Raw genomic sequence first — 24,710 nt, 5'->3', positions numbered from 1 at the left:
CGACAAGAGGAGAAAGAGACCACATTTGTCACTGCCTCGACAACGTGCCTCTAACTGCCACGGTGGGGAGATGGTCCCTGGGAGCAGCCCTCGTTATCTGGAGCCTGGAAAGCAGTGAAAACTCTTGAGTAGTTAAAGGTTTATATACCCCTCAGGACACACGAGAATATACGCCCCTCAGGAATCAGGACCGGGGACAATAGCACCTTAGCCCTTGAAGCCCAGAGGCGGAAGAGGGGACCATAGGTGATAGCTCTTCTCCCTCCACCCCCATCCGGAGGACAGCTGGCCCTGGAGCAGAGGGAGGGGGAACGTGACAGGGAGGGGTGGGTGGGACACGAAAGGGGGGACGGAGACAGGGAGAGGCGCCAGGGAGCCGAAGGAAGGAAGGAAGGGCCCCCACCCACCCTCTCGTTTCTGCCTCAGGGCCCTCGTTCACAGAGGTCTCAGTACCTGGGTTCCTGGCTTCAAGGACGGCACGAGGTCTTTGATCATTTTGGCTTCTGAGACTGTGACCCCGCCCACCACAAAGAGGATCAGGAGAGGGTGGTCGCTGGGATGGGGCCGGCTCACCTGCAAAACAAACCCCCACGGGCATCAGTGGCAGAGCGCTGAGCAGCTGGGGGCCTTGCCCCTTGTCCCTCCGCGGGTACCCCAGGGCTGCCGCCCCCTCGGGCAGGGGACGAAAACAAGCCTCCGAGAGAGGGCGATTCATTAGGGATCAGGTATGTTAGCGCGCGGTGAACCCACCGACCAGAAGAACGCAGACCGCGTCACCGTGTCATACCCCTTTGAATACGTTGTTCAAAGAAAGGTTAAGGTAGTGGGGCTATTAAATAGGAAGAGAAGGCTGAGGGGCAACTTATTCACTCCTTCCTTGGCAGCTCTCAGGTGTCAGCATAAACATGCCTCCCAGTCGTCACAGAGCTCTGTTTATTTCCTCCGAAGAGCTGGCCACAGCCTGTGGTTATCGGATTGGTTGGTTTGTTTGTTTCCCTATTGGCCATCTCCTCTTCTGGAACTGGGGATCTGGTTCACTGCTGAATTCTCAGCTGACCTAGTCTTGCACATGGGAGGTGCTTAGTAAATACCTGTGGGATGGATGGATGGTCAGAGCCCCGGGGGGCTGGTGCTGGAGAGGGTAAAAAGAGGCACGGGCCCAGGACCTGGCCTGGGAGCTTATAGTCCAGTGCAGGCGTCGCACCCTTTACTTCCGCAAGCCAACCTTAGCTGAGAACCTACGGTGTGTGGAATGGCCCCCCCCCCCCCCCAGATGTCATGGAGAATTCTCCGGATGCCTTATGATTTCACCCATAAGGCCAAGTCTTATACACGAAAATTAGAATGACTCGCAGAACCTCCCGGGAAATGCAAGATGACCAACACATAGGCTTAGTGACTAATGGAAGGGCCCACCTGGAAGTTTCCGAAGACACTATGTTTTGAGCCCTACCTGGAAGCCAGCGCAGGTCTGGGGAGGAATGGGCAGGAGAAGTGGTGTGACCCAGGTTCTAGAGGCAAATGGTCATCCGCTGGGTGGAGCAGGTGGGGGCCTGCTCCTGGCATCATTGCAGGTGTCTGCGTGGCGTCATCGCAGGAAGCATGTTGCCAACTACTGCCCTCGCGGCCACCTCAGCCAGAGGCGGGAGAAACAGGCTTTGACTCCACGAAGGAGGGTCGACGGAGGCGGGGGGCGTATACACTCATTCACACGAATTCCCAACCCCTCTTCTGGCCGTGCAGACGGTCCCCAGGAGCAGCAGGGTGGCCAGCAGCCCCAGAGGAGGCCCGTTCTCCTGCCCCTGCTTCAGCTCCTTTCTCGGCTGGGTTCCTCTGGCTCCCTTGCCTGAATATACCCACTTCTCAACATCTTATTTTCAAAACATTTAAAAAGGTAATACATTCAGCGTTTCCAGTTATATAAGTTACTCTTTGGCTTCTGGAGAGGAAACTCAGAATGGAAAGAAGGAAGGGAGAGAGAGAGGGAGAGAAGGAGAGGGAGAAGAACAGGGAGAGGGAAAGGGAGGGGGAGAGAGAGAGAAATCTAACCTTTTCTGCCGAAATGGGTGGTGGTGAATACTGGGAGCTCTGATCTCCAGAAAGATGGCCTCCTCATTCCCCCCCTAGCTTCTTGCCCTGTAGCTTTCCTTCCCCTGGAATGCATTTGTTGACTGCTTTCTTCCAAGCCACGTAACATAGACCCAAGACAATCCCGCTTTAGTCACCCTATTCTCCTGGATTTGCTCTCACTGAGGCCATCACGGCCAGCACATGTAGGAGTCAAGGAACACTACTTCGTTTTCATCTAACAGGTCATTTCTGTGGCATCTGTCACAATCGATGACACCCTGCTTGGCTACTCCGATAGCACTCTCTGTTGGCTGCTCTTCAACCTTTCTGATCATTTTCTCCTCAAATTTCTTCATGAGTCTCTTTTCTTGGTCTGCCCCTCTCAATGTCCATGTTCCTCAGGGTTCCATCTTGGCCCTTTGCTCTTCTCACTCCAATGCAGCATCCCTGAGATGAGGACCTCACCACTCTTTGCCTTCCACAATCTTCTATATACTTCCCAAATGTATGTCCTTAGCACAGACACCTCTACTGAGTTCCTGTGGACATGCCCACCTGGGTGTCTCCCAACAGGTTTCACGTTTGATGCATGATCTTCCCCCTAGTCTATTGCCCATGTCGACTTCTTTATTTATTTATTTATTTAAAAAAAAATTTTTTTTTTCAACATTTATTTATTTTTGGGACAGAGAGAGACAGAGCATGAACGGGGGAGGGGCAGAGAGAGAGGGAGACACAGAATCAGAAACAGGCTCCAGGCTCTGAGCCATCAGCCCAGAGCCCGACGCGGGGCTCGAACTCACGGACCGTGAGATCGTGACCTGGCTGAAGTCGGACGCTTAACCGACTGCGCCACCCAGGCGCCCCAAATGTCGACTTCTTTAAAAAAAATTTTTTTTAACGTTTATTCATTTTTGAGAGAGACAGAGTGCGAGTGGGGGAGACACTCTCTGTCACTCTGTCAGCACGGAGCCTAATGCAGGGCTTGAAGCCACGGACCGTGAGATCATGACCTGAGCCAAAGTTGGGCACTTAACCAACTGAACCACCCAGGTGCCTCTGCCCATGCTGACTTTCTAACAGTATCACCATCTTCACAGTCCCCTCAGCCCGACACCTGATGGTCACCTTGGACTTGACTCCCTTTCATTTCCCAGATCAAGCCTGTTAATTTGTACCCGCCCCCCTCCCCCTCCAAATTTGTGGATCTCTCCTTGATCCCCTTGAGTTCCACTGTCCCTATTGTGGTCGGGCCCTCACTCCGTCTTACTAGGTCACTGCCACAGCCTTCTGGTTCATCTCCCTGTGCCGGTGTGGCCACCCCCTCCCCCCCATTCATTCTCCTCGTTCCTGCCCGAGGAAGCTTTCTAAAATGCACACATTTATTGTGGAATATAGTGAGCACTCCACTAAATATTTTTGTGCAGTACCTTATTCAACCCTCAAAATATCTTTCGGAGACAAACGCAATCACGGCCGCATTTGGCAGGTGGAGAGTTTTAAGTTTACACGCGATAACTCAACTGTGGCACCAGGGGCCAAGTTCCAGAGGCCACGCTCTGAAAACGCCCCTCAGCCCTCTCCTCTGCTTCCTTTCCCCGCGAGTCTCTGAGGACGGAGTTCAAACTCTTTAACTCAGCATATATGGCTCTTTCAATGTGGCTTTGCTTCGCGTCTCTATTTCCATCTTCAGGTGTATACTGTTTCCTGGAGTCATTCATGAGAATTTGAGCTGTGCCTGACTGCACTGTATTTGAGGGGTTTTTTGAACATTTTGGTAAATATATGTCCCTTTATGGAACACTGGCACTGAAAATTGCATTTATCACAGTGTTTGGTCTGAGTTATTTTCATAAGGTAAACAAAGCCATCAAGAAACGGAAAGCCAGCACCCTGAGCCCCACTTTGGCCCCCCCTGCTGTCATGGCCTCACCAAGGGTAACTACCACCCTGACTTCTAGCACTCAACATCGTACTTTGATTTTTTTTTTTTTTTTTCCTACAAACCCTGGAGATTCTCCATGTTAGTAGGAAAGATCGTGGGCCACAGGCACTGGTTGGGACCATACCAGTGGGTTTTGGCCTCTGTGCCATGGAACTACGGTTACTAAATATCTTGACTATCACTGCATCATACTGTTTTATGTAGCACGTGTAGTTTCCTCTGTGTAAAGTACCCTCTCCTCTTCTTTACCTCCTTCCCTCTTAGTCTCTTTATTTTATTTTATTTTATTTTATTTTTTTTTAATTTTTTTTTAACATTTATTTATTTTTGAGACAGGGAGAGACAGAGTATGAACAGGGGAGGGTCAGAGAGAGGGAGACACATTATCGGAAGCAGGCTCCAGGCTCCGAGCTGTCAGCACAGAGCCCGACGTGGGGCTCGAACTCACGGACCATGAGATCATGACCTGAGCCAAAGTCGCCACTTAACCGACTGAGCCACCCAGGCGCCCCATCTCTTAGTCTCTTTAAAAAGCATCCGTTCCTCTGGAAAGTTCTAATTGTCTCTTGACTCCTGTCCCGTGACCTGAATCTGACACACACCTCTGCCTTGGCCTTGTCCAGCTGGACTGCTGCCTTGATATACCTGCCTGTCTCCTCTCCTGGCCAGTGAGCTGCTGGAGGGGGAGGACCGATCATATTTATCTTGGGATTTTGGTATTTGTGGCTTTGAGCATAGACCTTGCTCGTGGTAAACTTTCAACAGATGTTGCACGAATAAAATAAGTGGATAGATGAATGAATGAGACGCATGGGTTCGCTGGAGATGCCCTTCTTAGTTCTTAGAGATCTTTTAGAAAGTCTTTCATTGCTTCACGTGTGGGTCTTGCGGCTGAGTAGCTAACCTGAGGTTCCTTCTCGCCCTGTAAATAACGGTTTCTCACTTGATCCTGGAACAGAAACACAACTGGCTCCAGAACTTCAAGTGGTACAGTATGTTCCCCAAAACATATGCTTTCCATAAGAGAGTCTGGACTCTGAAGTACCCTGGCAAGAGTCTTGGAAGGATATATTGAAAGATGAAAAGGAAACAAAGAACAGTAACAACAAAGAACAATACCCTGGGGCCAAGGAGTTGGGGGAATGTTGGTTTTGGTACAAATAAAAGGGTCCGATGCATACGCGTTGCCGTTTGCTCTTGTGGTTTCTGTTTAGATTTATGTTTTGATACCAGACTTTCCTTCTAGAACATGTCGTGTGGGCAGGCTATTGGGAGGCGGGGTCTCTCAAAGTCTTTTCCATCAGAATAACACATTCCTTATAACCGGCCCTCCACGGCTGCATCCCGCATGCATGTGAGTTCGTGGTGAAAGGCGCATTGAAGCTAAAAGCACTAAGCATTATTTTTGCCCTCGCAAATGTACAGATTAATAAGGCGAGTCAGTCTCCCCGCTCTCTTCACTTTCCAAGCCTTTGCTGGCTGTGATTTTCCGGCATGGGTTCTGGACGGAGAAGACACTCTCTGTCCACCGTCCATCCGTCGGAGCCTCCGAAGCGCAGGCTGCCAAAACCTTCTGCGCAGTTCTGGGCCCCGGGAGAGCTCCTTGATGTCCTGATTGGTTTCCCCGAGCAGGGTTTCCTCTGCTTCCGGTGTCCCTGGCGCCCTCCGGGAGTTCTGGGATTCAGCAGTGGACGGACCAGAGAAGAATCCCTGCTGGTGCTCAGTTTATACTTCGGCCGGGGAGAATGACAAAGGAGGTAAGGAAACTGGCAAGGAAGGAAGGTGGTAAGGGCCCCGGAAGGAAATAGAGCAGGGGGTGGGGCCAGCGTGACTCGATGTAACACCGAGAACCTGTGAAGTAGATAGAGGCTCCGGTTTACAGACGGAGACAGTGAGGCTTGAAGGGGCTGAGTAACTCGTCCCAAGCTGGAGGGCTGAGGCTGAAATCCACGTCTGCCTCACCGCGGAGTCAGACCGCTCCACACACTCCCATTTACAAAGCGATTCTTCAGACTGAAAGCATTTTTATTAGCTTTCATCTCTTAAGGCCGCACTCTACATTCGTCAGTGGCATCAGCCAATGACCAGGTTCCCAGTGGAACTTACTCGTTGGATCACACTGCAGAAGGTCTCCACGCTCCCAGAGCCACTCTGTGGTGTGGCTTCACCCCCCTGTCACATTTGCTGCGGTGGGTGGTTTCCTCTTTCCCGAAACTTCCCCCACTCCGTCCTGTTTCTAAGCCCCCTAGGTTTCTCTCCTTAGAGGGCTCTGCTTGCTTGGCCTCCTCCATTACATATCGTGTCCCTGACTGCTCGGGCCTCTGGTCTCTGCTCTTCTCCCAAACACCCCCCTGGATGCCCCGGGCCCTGCCCATGGTTCATGGGTCACCTGCACCAGCGACCCCAGATTGCTACTGTCGGCCCAGGCTTTGCTGAGCTGCAAAGCTAAACCCTCAAATGCAACTTATCTTGCTCTCCCTTCCTGCTTCTCAGGAATGTTAACACCACTCATCCAGTCTCCCCACCCCAGGTGAACGACCCTAGACGGTGTCTTCTCATTTGCTTCCACATCTAAGCAACACCCTGTCCTGTGGAACCCACCAGCACTGTGTCCCTGCCCTCAGGCCCCCAGCCCGGCTTGAGCCCCCCGGATCTCCCCATCTTCTCACCTTCCCTCTGCTGCCTGATGCCGGTCTGGCCACATTTCCCCCCTCACTTGCCATCGCCAGGGCCACCCTTGTAAAATACAAATTGGTTATACGTTCCTGCGAACCATTCGATGGCACCTCAGTGTTTTGGTCAAATTTCAGACCTCTGGTCTTTCCTGATCTGGCTTTTGCTTATCTCTCTGCTTTTCACAGTCTTCCACTCCCCCCACCTACCCTCAGCTCCAGCCCTTGGGAGCCACCCACGATTCCTTCGATGGCACTGATGGCTCTGTTCCTAACTTCTGTTGCTCTGACGGCATTCAACTCCTCTGGGAAGCCTTCTCTGACTCCCTGCCTGGCTCCTCCTTCTCTGTGCCCTCCCATCCCATCTGGCACACCGCTTCTCCCTCCTCCCTGCACTCCTCAGTTTTCTTGTCCATCTCCCTAACAAACTACAGGCCTCACAAGGTGAGCTCTGCCAGGGCCGGCGGGGCATCTCGTCTGTCTCCATGACTCCCTTGCCCACAACAGCGGCGAGCACACAAGAGAGGCCCTCGATAATTGCTCACAGGCAGACAAAGATCGTAGACTGCCCGAACCAAGTTTTTGTTTTTGCTTAATGATTCCTACCGTGAGAGAATCCATCTCACTAGACCTTACGGATCGTATTTAGCTAGTGTTAGACCAAAAAAATCAAGCCTTACTTCATAGTATGAAGCATAGTTAAGAAGGAGAAAACATAAACAATGGTTATAAATAGTGTTGCAGACAGAGCTTCCAGGCCGTGTGCTGATTTAATCAACGGATGCCAACAGGGTTTCTTCTTGTCAGAAATGCCGTCAAGTAGAATGGACCTCGGCCAACAGTTCATTTCTCTGTCTCATTTTCCTGTGCAAACAATGAAGAGCTGGACCAGATGATCCACAGGCATGCCTAGCTCTTATAGTCCAAGGGTCTGACATCCGGTCTCACCTGAGGCTCATCGTTTTTGCCCTTCAGCCCCCACGGCATCCTCCACCCCTGCTGTGGGTGCCTCCGCAGGTGTCCGTCCAACACACACGTGAATGGCCTCTTTTGTCCTCACGGTTGTGGGGTGGGCTCCCGGCCGCCATGTTGTGACTGAGGGGTGTGATCCTGCCCCTCAGACTGGTTCAGGAACGGGCCGCTGACCGAGGCTGGGCCAATTCGAGACCCTGCCCTGGGAATCAAGACTTGACCCGAGGTAGATGAGGCTCAGTCAAAGCTGAGCCCAAAGCTGTGGCACAGCTCCCCGGCCATTCATTCGACGAATCCCGAGCACCTACGGAATGCCGGCCTCTGTTCTTCTGCGTCTTCTGCCGGCCAGGGCGAGTCTCAAAGAACTGTCTGGTTTCCAGGGGCTTCCCTGATGTCAGTCCCAACCCTTCCTGAGGCCCACCACATTGCTGCCTTGAGTTCCCTGAGACACTCCTTGGTCTTCACAATAAATGATCCCCAGTAAATGATTCCGTCAAACATCTTCACTTCAACTGGAAGAGTTTCAGTTCTGATCCCCTTTCCACTACCAGCATTTCTGGGCTTGTTGAGCCACTTTTCCTGTGGACCCAAGGCAACGGAGCTCTCATATCAATTCAGAGAAAGGCCCAGAGGCAAGCTCTGGGTCTTCTTCGAGTCTTTTTCACAAATCTTCTCATTTTTTTCCAATTAAGCATGGCCACATAGGAAATGGAACAACAACAACAAAAGCCTTCTTAAAAAACACATGACAGGAGGTAAAAGGGCCTCATGCAATTTCATTAGTTAAAACCCACCCTCCTCATGCCAATCCCAACAGAGAAAACATCTTGACAAATCGTGTCCTTTAGTCAAAACAAGTTGGGGGCCAAACACATGGAGTAGATACAAGATATGTTATTTTCAGGAGGCTGAACTCCAGACCGCAAATTCCAGAAATGCATTTTAAGAGTGCTGCCTATTAGACATGCTAGTTTTAAATTAAATTAACGTTGAAGCGAGAGGGGTAAGGTATGTTTCGATTTATGTATTAGATCACTATCAAGCGTTCCCGTAAGGAGATCAAGGTGCTCCGTGCACAAGCGTCTTAGAGAAATGCTTGGCTGCTTGACGAATGCCAGGTTCTGACAAAGCCGTTTCTCCCCAGTTTGAGGGTCCCCCTCCCCCCGCAGGCATTGCCCTTTGAAGCCCAGAGCTTTATGTGGCTAAGCACAAGTCTACCCTCCGGTTGAGGAGTGCCTTCGGCTGACTTGAAACACTTTCTCAGGACTGCCTGAAGAATGATCTTGTGGGCATACTCCCTCTTCTCCCCAGCTTGTGGGCCTTCCCTTCCAGGGCCTGACACAGTGGAGAGAGAGGGAAGTAGGAGAGGAAAGTTGTGCAGCGTCTAAGCACTCAGGAAGGTTTGGTTTTGTTTTTGTTTGTTTGGTCGGCTTTGAGATTCTGTTGTTCAAACAAATGATGGCAAACAGGCAGGTCTTCCATTGTCCAAGCCTTTCTGGAAGCACTTCTTCTGAAACCAGGTCAGGAGCATGAGTGAGTTTTCTGTCCTCTGGACTGGAGGAAAAACTTGTTACACGTGGCCCAACACTGCCCTGTCAGGCTGGACAGCCAAGTGTAGATGTAGGCTGAATGCAGACTGTGCTTTCCAAAAGGGGCCACAACATATTTTCAAGAGGAAGAGAGTAAGTCCCTTCTCCCTGAACATAGGTGGGTATGTGTGACTGCCTCGACAAACAGAGCATTGTGGAGGGGATGTCGTGCGACTTCTGAGGCTCCTGTCTGGCTCTCTTTCAGGATGCTTGCCCTTGGAATGCAGCCGCCGTGCTGTGAGGAAGTTCGGGCCATGGAGAGGAACTGCGTGCCTCGGCTCACCGGCCAGGCTGAGCTACCGGCTGATGGTCCGCGTCAACTTGCTGATCACGTGACTAGGCCATCTTAAAGGTGACTCCTTCTCTGTCGAGCTGTGCACAGAGTGCAGATTCACGCACACAGTCAATGACCGACAGCATGTTAAGTCAATGTGTTGGGATGGCTTCTTACGCAGCAGGAGACGACCAGAACAGGTGGGGTTGGAAGACTTCTCTGGACAGTCTTTATGCAGGGAAGTACACTAAAGCAATGTGGGAACGTCACGGTAACAAGCTGCCGTAGGATGCAAATGAGGGTTTTTGTTTTTTGTTTTTGTTTTTAAATGTTTATTTATTTTTGAGAGAGAAAGCGACAGAGTGTGATTGGAGGAGGGGCAGAGAGAGAGGGAGACGCAGAATCCGAGGCAGGCTCCAGGCTCCGAGCTGTCAGCACAGAGCCCGATGTGGGCCTCGAACTTACAAACTGTGAGATCATGACCTGAGCCAAAGTCAGACTCAACTGACTGAGCCACCCAGGCGCCCCCGGAGGATGCAAGTGAGGTTTTGACTTTAGTAAGGGCAAAATCCAGCAGCCTTGACTTCCCCCTCACAAAGTTTTGGTTTGATGCAGAGAATCTTAGATGCACATCTTGTACCCTCTTCTCTCCACGGGACTTTAAGCAGAGTAGAAGATGCTCTCTTCTGATGGCTTCCCTCCATCTCAAAGACATAGCTCCTTGGGAAATCACAGTTATTCCTCAAAGCCCACCTGGCTATTCCTCTTTACATTTCTTCCACTTATTTGATTGAAGCCCTGAATGTGTGAGCCAGAAGTAATTTTCCCTTTCAGGTTCTACGGTGTGGTTGGAAGCCATTGAAGCCCGTGTAGAAACAGAACAAAAGGACCCTCCCTTGGGGTGCCAGGGTGAGGAGGGCTTTGTGGCCAGCCCACTGAGACTCTTCCCACCCCCTGCAGACAGATGACATCCCCTGGCAACTGACAGCAGAGGCCTGGCAGCTGGTGGTGTGGAATGGATTCTGACAGCTGCCGGGAAAACACGAATTCCCCCTTTTTCTGAAATCCATTACTTGGAAACCTCCTTTTGAGATCCGTCTCAAGGGGCCAGAGCATTTCTTCACGGGCCCTAACTCCAGGGATATGAATGGAGAGAAACAGAGCAGCCCAGGACGGCTCCAAACACCTTCCCAGGCCAAATCCTTAGGACAGTGAAGCTTCTGATTTCAGGAAGAGCTGCAAAAAACACTCTGCAGAGTTTAAAAGGGTAATTTAAAAACGTGATGTGTCACAGTTTACGAAACAGTAATGGAAAACGCAAGTGGCTGGCCTCTCCCAAGGGAGGCTCTCTGTTGGCCTGACAGTTGCGAAGCCCATTAGCATATTAAAGGCACTGTGCCTTCCGAAGCAATTTAATTTGTTGTCTCACTCCGTGTTCCCCAAACATATTTGGTCACAGGATCCTTTTGCTAAGAAACAGTTGTTTCTATGGAACATCGCTGGACAAGAGCGAGTTGGAAGGCCTCCTCTGGCCTGTACCATGCCACTGGGCAAAGTGGAAACACGTATGGTGAGTAGGGTGCAGACGGGTTGGAGCTTTCACTATGCCCTTGGCCAACCACGAACATGAACGCTGCAGCCCGTCGGGCCATCCTCAGACCTCACTCACCAGGGCCTGAAAGTCCACACGTGTTATTTCAGCCTCTCCTCAGGGCCAAGTCCAAGCTTGTGAATGAAGGAAGAGGGTGCTCGACTGGAGGAGGTTTCGGAGACCATGCCTAGCCTGGAAGTTTCTCCACAAACTGGCCATCGTGAAGGGTTACTGGACAACCTTGGACTTACATTCAACACGGGAGCCCCCGAACATGTTCCAGAAGCTGATCTGTAATATGTTATTTAAAAAAAAAAAGAAAAAAGAAAGAAGGGAAAATCCACCAGCCATGGGTGCAGCAGACACAGCTGATAACTGGGGGCAGCAGGAAGGAGACCCGGGCGGCCCCTCCAGCCTGTTTACTGCTTTGTCTAGAGTCTGATTGTCTGGCTTCTGTCCTCTGGCTTTTAGAGTAGACCAGTTTTCCTGGCATATGCATTTATTGAACTCTGAAAAGGCCAGATCTTCTATGTAGATTAATTCATGATTTCAAAGATGCTTTGAAGTAGGCAAAACATTCTGTTATTTCCAAGAGTTATTACAACTGAAATCCTGGTGTAGACTGGGAGGCCAGCCTGTAATCTTGTTTAGATCCTTTTAAATTTAGAAACTTTATAGTAAGTTAAAAATAGGTCTCATTTGTGTACTTTCCCATCCTTTTATCCCCATGGCAAAGGCAGTCCAGTCATTTTTGACCTGCCCTTGATATTAGCCAGAGAAAGTCTAGCCCTTGCCACCTGGGAGTCTGCTGGGCTAAGACAAAAGTCATTTTCAAATGGATTTTGGGGTGATGCTAGTCATATGACTGAGCAGAGTTATTCATTATCCTACCTAAGTTCTGGAATTAAGAGCAGTAGACCATCGGTAACACCTGTGACTAGTATATGGATTACGTGAAACTGTGGGCCAGGAGGAGAAAAGTTTTCATTAGTGCTATCCTGGAGGGCTTGTATTCTTATTGGAAAAGACCACAGCGCTTAGGTCAAAAGAAGCTGGATGAGGCCTGCAGGTCAGGCTGTTTTTTTTTTTTTTTAATTTTTTTCAACGTTTTTTATTTATTTTTGGGACAGAGAGAGACAGAGCATGAACGGGGGAGGGGCAGAGAGAGAGGGAGACACAGAATCGGAAACAGGCTCCAGGCTCTGAGCCATCAGCCCAGAGCCCAACGCAGGGCTCGAACTCACGGACCGCGAGATCGTGACCTGGCTGAAGTCGGACGCTTAACCGACTGCGCCACCCAGGCGCCCCTTTTTTTTTTTTTTTTTTTTAATTTTTTTTCAAAGGTCAGGCTGTTTATAACCAAAGTTAAATAAAGACTGTACCTGATTTCAGAAGAGCCAAAAACACTGGCTGTTATCTTATACGGTCCTCACCGGGGTGAGCAAGGGGCCCGCATTTTCGTGCCCATCAAACAGAGCATTACAGTCAGGATTACCTCTTCACGGTTACTTTACCTTCATAAACATGCTAAATCCAGTTTTAAGGAGATCCGTGAGGCCTGAAGACATGTGTTCGATATCCACCGGATCTGGCTTCTCAGGATTAAATATTTCCTCCACAACCTGCCTCAGCAATGGCTTGTAGGATGCCTGGAAAGACAAAATATTGTGCTGTCAGTGAAAGGGTTTGTTTGGTTTGTCTGGAGCAAAGATAGCTTTATCTGCACCAGATGAAACACAACACGTTTATTTTGACATCAGGCAAGGGCGGGGATTTTGTGTGTATGAAAAGACAATTAGAACAACACTGTTTTGTTTTTCGGTAATGTTCACCCTGATACTCTGGCGCTGTTTTTTTTTTTTGTTGTTGTTGTTCTTAGCCCTTCCCATAAGCAAGTATCTCTTACCAAAGCTGTAAGCCTCGTACAACTAGTTTTTTTCATCAGGGTTTAAAGTGACAATGTTACGTACGAAAAACACGGGAAAGCAACGTATTGTCATTTGATACAGACCCGACGAGGGTCTCCGGTTTTCCTCGACATCCTCAGACCTATGCCTCCCTGGGCGAGGAACTGGAATGTTTTCTCACGACGTCTCGTCATGAACGCAGCCTCAAGCAATCCCTCCTTCCTCTGTGGAGCTCATCTCCAAGTAGGACTTGGCCAGAAAATGAAGCCAAGGTGCCAAACAGGAATCTGACCAAGGTCAGGGCTTAGACAAAGCAGGCTGCATGGCACCATAAGAATTTCGGTAGAATGAAGCTGATGTTGATTTGCCACGGCTCCTACAGTTTGATAAAATGGTGCTCCGACTGTGCACGTTTAGATGATGTTTGGAGGCCTCTGACCAGTGCACTTTTTTTTTTCTTTTATACGTTTATTTACTTTTGAGAGGGAGAGAGAGAGAGAGTGTGTGAGCACATGAGCGGGGGAGGGGAAGAGACACAGAGGGAGACACAGAATCTGAAGCAGGGTCCGGGCTCTGAGCTGTCAGCACAGAGCCCGACTCGGGGCTTGAACTCATGAGCCGTGAGATCATGACCTGAGCAGAAGTCGGACACCTAACCCACTGAGCCACCCAGGGGCCCCTGACCACTGTGCTTTCTGAGCATGTTTCCCCCCCTGCCTTGATCTCCTTCCTACCGTGCTCTTTCTCCGCCTCTGTTCTTCCCATCGGCTGACCACCTTCCTCCCTCCTGCTGCCGTCTCGGCTGCTCTAGTCCCACAGGGCACCGGAGTCTGGAGCGTGAAAGCCGAAAGCAGGAATGTCTCCTCCCCACACAGTCTGATGACTACCACAGCCTCAGAAAAGCCAGGCTCTGACAGAGCCCTGCCTAGATGTTTCGAACTCCTTGTCTCTTTGCGTTGGCCGAATCCGTGACCAGACCCTGGCAAGTGTTGAGGCTACTTGGTGAGCTGACTTCATTTCTGCCTTCATCTTGCTTTTCTTACAGCCTTTTCTTTTTCTTTTTTTTTTTTGGGGGGGGGGTTGTTTTTACTCTCATTTTCCCTTTATTCCAATTTTCTTACCTAAAATGTTTTAGGGATAGGGGTGCCTGGGTGGCTCGGTCGGTTGAGCGCCCACCTCTCCGTTTCGGCTCGGGTTATGATCTCAGGGTTTCCTGAGTTCGAGCCCCGCATTCGACTCTGTGCTGACAGTGCAGAGCCTACTTGGGATTCTCTCTCGCCCTCTCTCTCTCTCTCTCTGCCCCTCCCCCACTCATACTGTCTCTCTCTCAAAACAAATAAATACACTTAAAAAATGCTTTGAACTAAAGCAGGGCATAAACCATCAAAATAATAAACAATTATTTAGGGGCGCCCGGCTGGCTCAGTCAGTGGAGCATGTGGCTCTTGATCGCGGGTTGTAGGTTCAAGCCCCATGTTGTGTGTAGACATTACTTAAAAATCAAATGGTAAAAAAATAAACAATTATTTAGCTGGGACATAACAGGCGCATTTATCAGGGCTAAAACACAGGGAGAAATAGCAACTACTCAGCTGAGGGGAGCAGCCTTCATATTTATTAGTCCGTCTGACTACTGATCTAACCCAGAGATCTCACAGGTAAACGTTCATGAAAGGTAAAGCACTGAGCAGGAATTTAAAAGACAGAAATTTAAAAACACAAAAGCAAAAACAAGGAGTCTACTTTCCCTGTGATAAAGCTGTTTAAGATCTGTTTTTAATTTTTTTTTTAACGTTTATTTATTTTTGAGACAGAGAGAGACACAGCATGAACGGGGGAGGGGCAGACAGAGAGGGAGACACAGAATCGGAAGCAGGCTCCAGGCTCGGAGCCATCAGCCCAGAGCCTGACGCGGGGCTCGAACTCACGGACTGCAAGATCGTGACCTGAGCTGAAGTCGACGCTTAACTGACTGAGCCACCCAGGCGCCCCTAAGATCTGTTTTAAAAATTTATCACCCAGGCAAAAAGGGAAAGGGTTTGAAAACATGCACTTTTGATGCGGCCGCGGGGAACCAGACCCTCTCACGTGCTGCTGGTGGGAGCGCAAGTTGTTGCAGTCAGTGTGGAGAGCGATTGGCAGTTCCTGTCACAATGACAAGTGCGTTTGACCTGGCAAGCCCACCTCTAGGAATTTATCCTATAAATATGTTACCACACGCAAATGAGACCCATAACGGGCTGTGTGTTCTCTGTCATAGAGAAGATTGGAAACAACTCACGTGCCCATTGGTAGGAGCTGTTTAATAAATGGGGTAACTCCACTGCAAGAAATGCCACGAAAGCAGAGAGGGACGCTCTCGTGTTGATCTGGCAAAAAGCACAGGGCAGAATAAAGTGTGGGTGGGAAAAGCAAGGTGAGGAACAGAGTGTGTGCTGGGCCGGCATTTGTATAAAACGTGTCACAGGGGATTTGGAAGCTTGTAGCTGCGGAAATACGCGAAAGATAAATTGAGATGTGATTTACTGAGACTGCCATGAGCGGTGATCATGGAGTGGAGGGCAGGACAAGGAACGAAGGCAGTGTGGGGGGTTGGGGAACACTTCAAGATATCTCTTTTTCAAAAAACACAGTTAAAACACTACGACAGGGGCGCCTGGGTGGTGCAGTCTGTTAAGCATCCCGCTTCGGCTCAGGTCATGATCTCAAGGTTGGTGAGCTTGAGCCCTACTTTGGGCTCTACACTCTCTCTCTCCCTCTCTCTCTGCCCCTCGGATTCTCTGTCTCTCCCTTTTTCTCTGCCCCCTTGCTCACTCATGCTCTCTCTCTCTCTCTCAAAACAAAACAAAACAACCCCACCGCTACAAATAACAAGAGTGAGTTTTTCTTTTACTTGTTAAAAATTAACGTTATTTATGCCTGGAGGAGACTTACGTAGAGCACACTGAAATGTTAATTAGGGTTGTCTCTAGGTTCCGGGAGTAATGGGCATTATTTTTTTTCTTTTTCTAAATTTTCTAAAGTTCACAGATAGACTTCTGGAATCATAAGATAATCCAATCGATACTTTCAATGTTAAAAAAACCAAGGGCGGGGAACGGCCTCTGAATGTTGCAAATCTTCCTCTCTGAGTAAACTGTCTTGAGAGCCCTTTTGTCATCTCAGCCTTTCTGGACGTTTAAATTTTACTTTAATCTTCAACTTAAACTTTAATCTCTTTAAACTGCTCCCCAAGGAGAAGTCCTTTACCAATATTCTGTTACCTTTTCCAGCAATATCATCAAATATTCATCAACTTCTTCCTTAGTAATATCATCTCATTTGTAGCTCGGCATATCTTCCACTGGCTAAAAGACTGCATTCTCTAGCCTTCCTTACAGCTGGGTACAGCCATGCAACTAAGTTCTGGAAAACGAGATATAAGCAGGAGGGTACTCGGACTTGCAAAGGTCTCCTTTTTTAAAAGGGAGGGGTATGCTCTTTCCCTTCCTCTCTTCTGCTGCTTGGAACATGGAAGTGATGTCTGGAGCTCCGACAGCCACAGTGGCATACAGGGCCATCCATTCCTTCGAGATGCTGGAGCAGAGAGCTAGAAGAAACCTTAGCTGGCGACGGCTGGCAGGGCCCTAACATGAACAGACTAAATCGACCTACTCTACATGACAATGCAAAATGTCCTATGTTGAAGCCATTATCTTTCAGATCTCTGTTCCTTGCAATGGAATGAAATTCTAACTGATAGGAAGTGCAAAGGGAATATAAAGAAACAGGCCATGCCTTCCCTCCAGGAGCGTACATTTATTTATTTTATGAGCCTATATACAGTTATATAGAAGAACTTGAACAGAAACCCAGACAAATAACATTTCGGCTGTCATGATTAAGAGGGGAGAGAGTATGCCCCCCAACCTACAAAAAAACACAAAAAGGGTGTTGCTCTCCAAAGGATGCACTTCCTGCAGGGGGAAAGAGCAGTGATGGTGGGAGGAGCCCAGACAGGCAAAAGTCTGTAATCCAGCTAAAATGCTGACTCAGTACCTCCTCTGTGCAAGAAGCAGTGGGCCAGGCACGATGGGATGGTTCTCTCCAGTGCAGTCTGTGCAAACAGCAGAGACAAGGAAGCCTGGAGGGCCGGGGACCTCGTCTTCTCCCCTTTTCCACTTTCAGCTAAGCTCTGGGGAATGAAGCACCCGGGAGAAGATACCCATTGAGCTGGGGTTCCCCTTGGGGGTGAGCAGAGGTTTGGAAGGGCTATTCCCTGAATAGTTTCATTCTTGGGATTTTGTGATCAGTGGATGTTAGCGGGGAAGATTGTAAACCCTTTTTATTTTATTTTTTTTCCTAAAGTACGTAGGTAACATTTATTTAGAGTGAGAAAAGAAATTACAACTTCAATACAGAAAATAACAGCAAACACGCACACGCTCTAGCAAAATAGCATAGGTGCTTTTATTCATTAACTGCTTGATGTATCTCCATGATACTCATTTCTTAGATCTCTTGACTGCATTCTCTCGGATTATCTTTTCATTTGACAGCAATTTTGAAAAATCATTTGCTATAGAGATGTGACAGTGATTAAGCTATTATGTCTCCAGTCCAAACCCTGTCTTCTGTACTTAATTCTGTGACGCTGGCCTGTGACTCCATAGACTACCTGTGTGCTTTGCCATCTAGACCTGCTGGACTCCGCCAACAGGGGGCACTAGAGGGATGCTGGAGGCAGGAAGAGCAAGCGCGTGCTCTTCCCCGTTGATTCGCTGTGCCCACCAGCATCACCTCCTTGATGGTTCCTCACTACTGGATGCTGTCCCTTCTCTCGACTTTTAAGTCACAGGATCCAATAAATTACCTTCTCGTTTAAGCCAGTTTGAGCTTTTTTCTTTTATTTTCTATTTTCCCCTGTAACAAAAAGCACACTAGCCCATGTTTTATTAAAGAGACGTTGATAAGGTTTTCCCGCTTAAATATATAGAAGAAGACCTCTAATTCTTTACTAAAACTACTAAGCACAGAACAACAAAATAACACTGTCCATTAAAAATTTTTAAAAAATGTTTACTCATTTTTGAGAGAGACAGCACGCACGTGCACACGCTAGATTGAGTGGGGGAGGGGCAGAGAGAGAGGGAGACACAGACTCTGAAGCAGGCTCCAGGCTCTGAGCTGTCAGCACAGAGCCTGATGGGAGGCTCGAACCCACAAACCGTGGGATCGTGACCTGAGCCGAAGTTGGATGCCCAACCGACTGAGCCACTCAGGCGCCCCTAACTTTGTCCACTTAAAGAGGACAATTTGGGAAAGACTTTCTCAGGCATAACACACTACTGGCCTCCTGACTTCTTAGCAAACCCATTTCTTAGTTTCTCCAATTAGGGTTTTAATGATGAAAGCTTTTGGCTCCTTCCTCTCAGCCACTTAGGTTGGATTGCTTTGTGTCTCAAATCATGTCTTTGAAATCTGATCGGAATGCACTGCTTCAGCAATGGCTTCTTCGATGAGAAACCTCTGACTGTCGTGGAATTTTCTATTTAGCCAGAAGCCACCCACTTCTCAGCAAAGGACCACGTAGAAGGTGGTGATAGGGGAAACAGATGTGTTCCCCTAGTGCTCGGCTCAAAGTTTTCCGCCCATGCTAGAGAGGGCTGGAGGGGAGATCCGTTGTGTGGCTTGCCTCCACATTAAGAGAGTAGGGCATAGTAATTTAACTTTCCCAGTCAAACAATCTCTGTCAGTTCACCTTTGGCAGGTAGGGAGGAGAGGAGTTAAGAACACAGGCAAATTCATTCTTTCCTTTTCTTGCGGGTCATTTATTTCTTGCTTGTATCACATCCGGTGCGTGTTGGTAGTGGAGGGTCTATGCCTCACCCCCCAACCATAGTCCGGAAGGGACTCGCCAGGTCCCTTCTGTTGAGTGGCTCCACCATTCTCTAGGGCACTGGAATCCCACACGGAAGCCTATGCTTCTCATCAGCAGATGAAGGAAGAGAGGGACCGTGGAGGACCTCTGGGGAGATTTTAGGGGCCTAGGCTGAAAGTGTTCTGTATCACTTCTACCCACCATTTATTGGCCAGAATTAGTCACAAACCTACATTTACCCAGAAGGGAATCTGGAAAATGTGGCCTAACTGTGCCCAGGAGGAAAAGGAAATGGAGTTTGGGGAACACAGAGCATTGTCTCTGCCACAGACACCCTGTAAAGTCTGTATTGAAACATTAATATAATTATTTCCTTAACTGGCAAGTTGCATGTTATAGGCAAAGGATTATTAAACCCTTTTCCCTTCTTCTGCATAAGAATTTGACCTTTGGTTGACTTTCTAGCTCTGTTTCCCTGGAAACCTGATAAGAGAAGAATGTCAAACTGTAGCCAGGCAAGATGGCTTATGATAAAATTGACCCCTGCTTAGTGAATTGCATTAGACTGGAGAAAGCTCTAAATGTTGGATAGAAAGCCAGAGCTTTGGGCTCGTCTGAGTACGATGATTCTTGTATAACTGGGCATGTCCCTTGGAGGAACGCTGGAGGCTCCCTGTGGAATTGTTCCAGAGAAACTGGCTCCTATAGGATGTGAAGTTTTCAAGCCAGGGGCCTTCTGCCCGCCCCCCCCCCCCCCATGAGTCTAGTTCCCTTACTTCTGAGCTGTTACCTTGGGACCAAACTGAGTAGCTCCCAGGGAACTGCAAGGACTGCTTCCTGAATGGTCACAAGGACTACTCCAGAGAAGAAAATCGCCTAGTGCTCCCTGAGGGCCAGCTGTGTCCCTTGTCCTAGGCAGACTGGTGCCAAGTGGGGGCCTTGACCACATGGCCAGATAATCCATTAGGCACAGAAGACACAATGCCTAGAGCCCACCAGACTTGCAGGGACCCATGAAAATGTATTAGTTTAAAATCAGAAGGAAAAAAAAAAAATGAACTTTCAGGTCAAAGATGTTTTGATATATAATATTGTCTCTATACCAATTCAATTGTACAATACAATTAAAATTTTTTTTTAGTTTATTTATTTATCTTGAGAGAGAGTGTGTGAACAGGGGAGGGGCAGAGAGACAGGGAAAGAGAGAATCCCAAGCAGGCTCCATGCTGTCAGCGTGCAGCCCGACATGGGGCTCAATCTCACAAACCGGGAGATCGTGACCTGATCTGAAACCAAGAGGAGGATGCTTAACCGACTGAGCCACCCAGGCACCCCCATACAATACAAATTTTAATATTTTTTATTTTTATAGAGGAACGGGTCCATAAAGGTAAAAGTGACTAGGGCCACGTACATCACAACATGGCCCTTTATGACAGGCTCATGGAGATAGCCTGAAGGTTTGGTAGAGTTGGTAGAGCCTAATGAGATCTCTGATTGGTATTATACATGAAAAAGTTGGAAGTTTCAAAAAGATTGGTCTTATACCAGAAACCCTCTCTTTAAATGGCCAGTATGCCTTCCAGAACAAACTGGACTCTTAAAAATATTGTATTTAATCAAAATATGAAAAATAAAATATTTGTGTCTATGTCTCTGGTTACTCTTTTATGGTAGATTTAATGTATGAGAAGGTCTAGAAGACTCTTTTATTGACCTGATTGGAGTTCTTGAACGAACGTATTGAGTACAGCAGCAGTCGCAGACATTATACGTAAGTCAGAGACCATTTTGAGAAAACGGTCCAACTCCAACATCTTCTTGAATTTGGTACACCTTAAAGATGGTCCAAGATAATCAGAATCCAAGAAAACCTAAGCTGTTGCCACAACCACATCCCCATCAATCAGCACTGCTGCCCTTGGCTTTGTTGATTGGTGTTGGTGCAGCCACGGACCCTCTCAGTCCTGTTACTGAAGATGCCTCTCCCTTTTATGCAGACTTGATTCGAAACAGCCAACTTCTCAGGAAAACTAGACTTGTAGAGAGACTGTTCATTTTGTTTCAATCCATGACTGTACAGAAAAACATCTGTTCAAAACTGCTGATGGCTTTGTCTGTTCCATGGCTTATTTATTTTTATATTTTGCTACACTATGACTGATTTTTTTTTCTCCTTTCATCTTCTTAAAAGGAAATGGGTTGCTCTGAAGATTGAAAAGTGGTTCATTTGCCTATCTGTTCATCCATCCATCCATCCATCCATCCTTCCTTCCTTCAAACCCAAAAGCAGATTACTTTGTAAAATTTTGAGTGTAGTCCCTTTAACTTCAATACGAAAACAACCTAAGCCCAAAGCTATTAACTAATCTGCTTGAGTTCACCCAGGCAGTTAGAAGGAGACTACAGGACAGAGACAAGTTTCCTGGTCCCCAGCGTGGTCCCATCTTGTGTTGATTCTTTCAAAAAGGACGCTAGCAGGTCTGGAGTTTGGTAGACAGAATCAGGAGGAAGAAGAGAGCTTAGCACTTGGAAAGAACTCGGGCTGCCGGGGCTGGGGATTGTTGACAAAGAGACTGGTCCTACGGACTGTTCAGAGAGCCGTATTTCACCAGGCACCAGATGAATCAAGCCTCCTTGGGCACTGCTGGTTCTCAATGCTCTTGCTCAGTGTGCCAGAGGCACAGAAGACAGTACACATCTGTGGAAAGTTTTCTCCAGCGCAGCCCAGCACAGCACTTTGAGACTTCTGCCAAAGCAAGTCATGTGAGAGTCATACAGTATTTTGTCTGAAAGGGCGCAGACGCTCTTCGCCCTGAGACATCGGCCTAATAGCCTCCTGATGCTGCAGCTGAGGAAAAGCAGCACATCAAACACTGTGGCATTCAGGGAGGAGGTGAAACCTCCCCCCCGAACTGGACCGTTTGCAGTAAGAAACGAGAGCAGACTTGCTTCACAAGCAAAACCGGGGGCTTCGGTTTCCACTCAACAGAGTCTATGAACACAAACTCTTCCGACAAATGGGAGTCAGCAACAAACTCTTACCAGACACAGCAGCTAATGGTGCAGTCAGCTTGAGAACGACTCCCCTTCTATGTGGCCCTTTTCCTAGCAAAGGGAAAGGCGAAATGCTACGAAAGAGGACTAAGAAAAGGCCTATTTTGTCCTTCCCTACAACTGTTACAGCAAATGCTTACATAGGGCTGTTTGTGTCAGCTCCTGCCCTAAGAGCTTCACAGGTACCAACTCACCTAATCATTGGAGCATCTTTATGAGGGAGGTACTATTATTAGCTTCTTTGTACAGAGGAGGAAGTAGGCACAGAGAGGTGAAGTAACCTGCCTAAAATCACACAGTTGAGGGTGCCTGGGTGACTCAGTCGGTTGGGCATCCGACTGTGGCTCAGGTCACGCTCTCACAGCTCATGGGGTCACGCCTGTGTCGGGCTCTCTGCTGACAGCTCAGAGCCTGGAGTCTGCCTCGGATTCTGTCCCTTTCTCTCTCTGTTCCTTCCCCCGCCCCCGCCCTTTCTCTCTCTTAAATATAAACATTAAAAAAATAAAAAATAATAAAAAAAATAAAACCACACAGTCAATAGGACTATGGACCTATGAACCCAATGCTGCTATGCTGGGCTATGAACCCAAATGCTGCTGTTAACCTCCTTGCTAACATCCATCTCACTAAGCATTAAGAGTATAAGAAATACCATTGTGGATGGAACCGTCTTGTCCCACAGTCCAGAAGCCTTCTGTCTGTCCATCCATTCATCCATCCATCCATCCATCCATCCACCCACCCACTAGGTGGCAAGTATTGAGCTGAGCTCTGCAGATACCATGGTGAACAAACATGGATGCTGTCTCCAGCTTTGGTTCTGCAATTCAACAGCTTCAATGGCAGCCTCATGATCCCCAGTCATGCCCACTCTCCTGGCTGTAGCTGAGGTCCTGGTTCCCTGGGAGGGCCAGGTGTGTGGTGATCTTCTGGGCTCATTTCTGGAGACACATTCTAGCTCCCACTCCTCCCAGCTCTTCCAGAGATTTTATATGTACTTCATTTCTTGTATGAAATCACGTTCCCTTAAAATGACGAGAGTGGTGTTCTCGGGGCTGTGGCTGACGCATCTTCCGAAAAGACTAAAGGATGAAGGTGAACTAAGAGGTGCCTCCAGTGCTAGCAAGGGTACCGGAGTGGCTCTGAGAGCCAGCTTGTGCCCTGGAGCAGGAGAGAGGGCTTCTGGGAGGGGGCCTGGGATCCAGGGAAGAGAGCCCAGATGTGCAGCACTGCTTAGAGCTAGAAAAGGAATCTGGAGGTAGACCAGGTCTAGTGTTTTCCTGGGTGTCCCAGGGAGCCCAAAGCATCTCAGCTAGACTCTGTATACAAACAGCATGGAGCTAGATAGAAAGCACACTTTCTATCTAGGGCTGAGGACCAAGTTGGGAGAAGAGATGGATAGAAAGTTGCCTAGTCAAGGCCCATCTTCAAAACTAGACACAGCTGGACTCTGAGTCTAGTTTGGACATTTGTCTTTTTCTCATTATACCTGTATGCCAACAAATCCTCTGCTATATGATAAGGATATATGTATTGCATTCAAGATGCCCTCAACAAATATTTATAGCTAAGTGTCTTCTAGACACTGAGGATATGGCAGTGAGCAAACCAGATCAAAATCCCTGTCCTTACTGGGCTTTCCTCTATGACTGAGAACTTTAAATTCAAAAAATACTTAAAAAAAAAAAACCCAAACAAGTAAAACTGACCCATAATCCCATCAAAACTCTTTCTCTATCCCCATAAATATAAAGCAAGAAGTCAAAGAGTTCTTCCTTATCCATCCAACCCTTCTCAACCCCTACAAGATAACCATCATAAATTTTTTCTTAGTTTTAAAAATTTATGAAATATACACACCCATATACTTTTTATTTTATTTTGTTTTGTTTTCAAACAAAGATAGAAAAAAAACTTCACAGAATGATCTACATCACATGTGATTTTCCCCCCATCTAATAGATCAGAAGCCTCCGTTTTAGTTTGAGTTCTCCAAGAAGTAGAGCCTGAGACGAGGGTTTACTCACAGTCCCGCTAATAAGCACATTAGAGTTGCCCCATTCATTTCAACTGTTTCACAGTATTTCACAGCCTGTGTCTGTATCATTATTTACTAAATCCCCTGAAGATACACACACACTCCCCACCTTGCCCCCCACATCCCACTCACTGACATTTAGGATTTTCAGTGAATGGGTTGACGTTATTGACTCACCGTAAGGGAGTCTATACAACAAGGGGAAATTTCTTTCTGTGAAGGCCATGGTTGCAGGACAGGGTTCTGAGGTCTGGAGAAATGACAGCAGTGTTGGCAGCAGGGCCATAAAGTCTAGAAAATATGTCATTGTCCTTATCATGCCCAAGATTTATAGCTAATACACATTTATGTGAATTTGGCTAAATTAGTCACAGTGCTGATCATAAAATTGAAAAGAGCTTATTAATTTAGTGTTTTATTTGCACTTTGCCAAATGTAGCAGCAACTTGCTTCTTGGAATTCTTTGGTCTAAATCTCATCATGTATCACCAGTTCTGTGTCTTCTAGAACTAGTCCATATTGCTGTATTTAAGATTGATGATTTTTTAAAATGTTTTTTATTTATTTTTGAGAGAGAGAGACAATGAGCAGGTGAGGAGCAGAGAGAGAGGGAGACAGAATCCATGAAGCAGGTTCCAGGCTCTGAGCTGTCAGCACAGAGCCCAATGTGGGGCTCGAACCTGTGAACCGCAAGATCATGACCTGAGCCCAAGTCAGACACTTAACCGACTGAGC

The 24,710-nt window shown here is 48.0% G+C and overlaps 1 protein-coding gene across 1 annotated transcript in view; it reads right to left on the bottom strand.

Moving 5' to 3' along the window:
* The window catches only part of SCFD2 (sec1 family domain containing 2), a 401,788-nt gene that overhangs the window by 9,407 nt on the left and 367,671 nt on the right, over positions 1-24,710 (bottom strand). Inside the window, exons 7-8 of the mRNA XM_030313874.2 lie at positions 12,628-12,762; positions 454-573 (exon numbers count right to left, since the gene is read on the bottom strand). Of these exons, the coding sequence (XP_030169734.1) occupies positions 454-573; positions 12,628-12,762 (255 nt within the window). The remainder of the gene's footprint in view (positions 1-453; positions 574-12,627; positions 12,763-24,710) is intronic.

Source organism: Lynx canadensis, chromosome B1, assembly GCF_007474595.2.
Source record: "Lynx canadensis isolate LIC74 chromosome B1, mLynCan4.pri.v2, whole genome shotgun sequence".
NCBI lineage: Eukaryota > Metazoa > Chordata > Mammalia > Carnivora > Felidae > Lynx > Lynx canadensis.
This window is presented reverse-complemented; position numbering and strand designations above follow the sequence as displayed.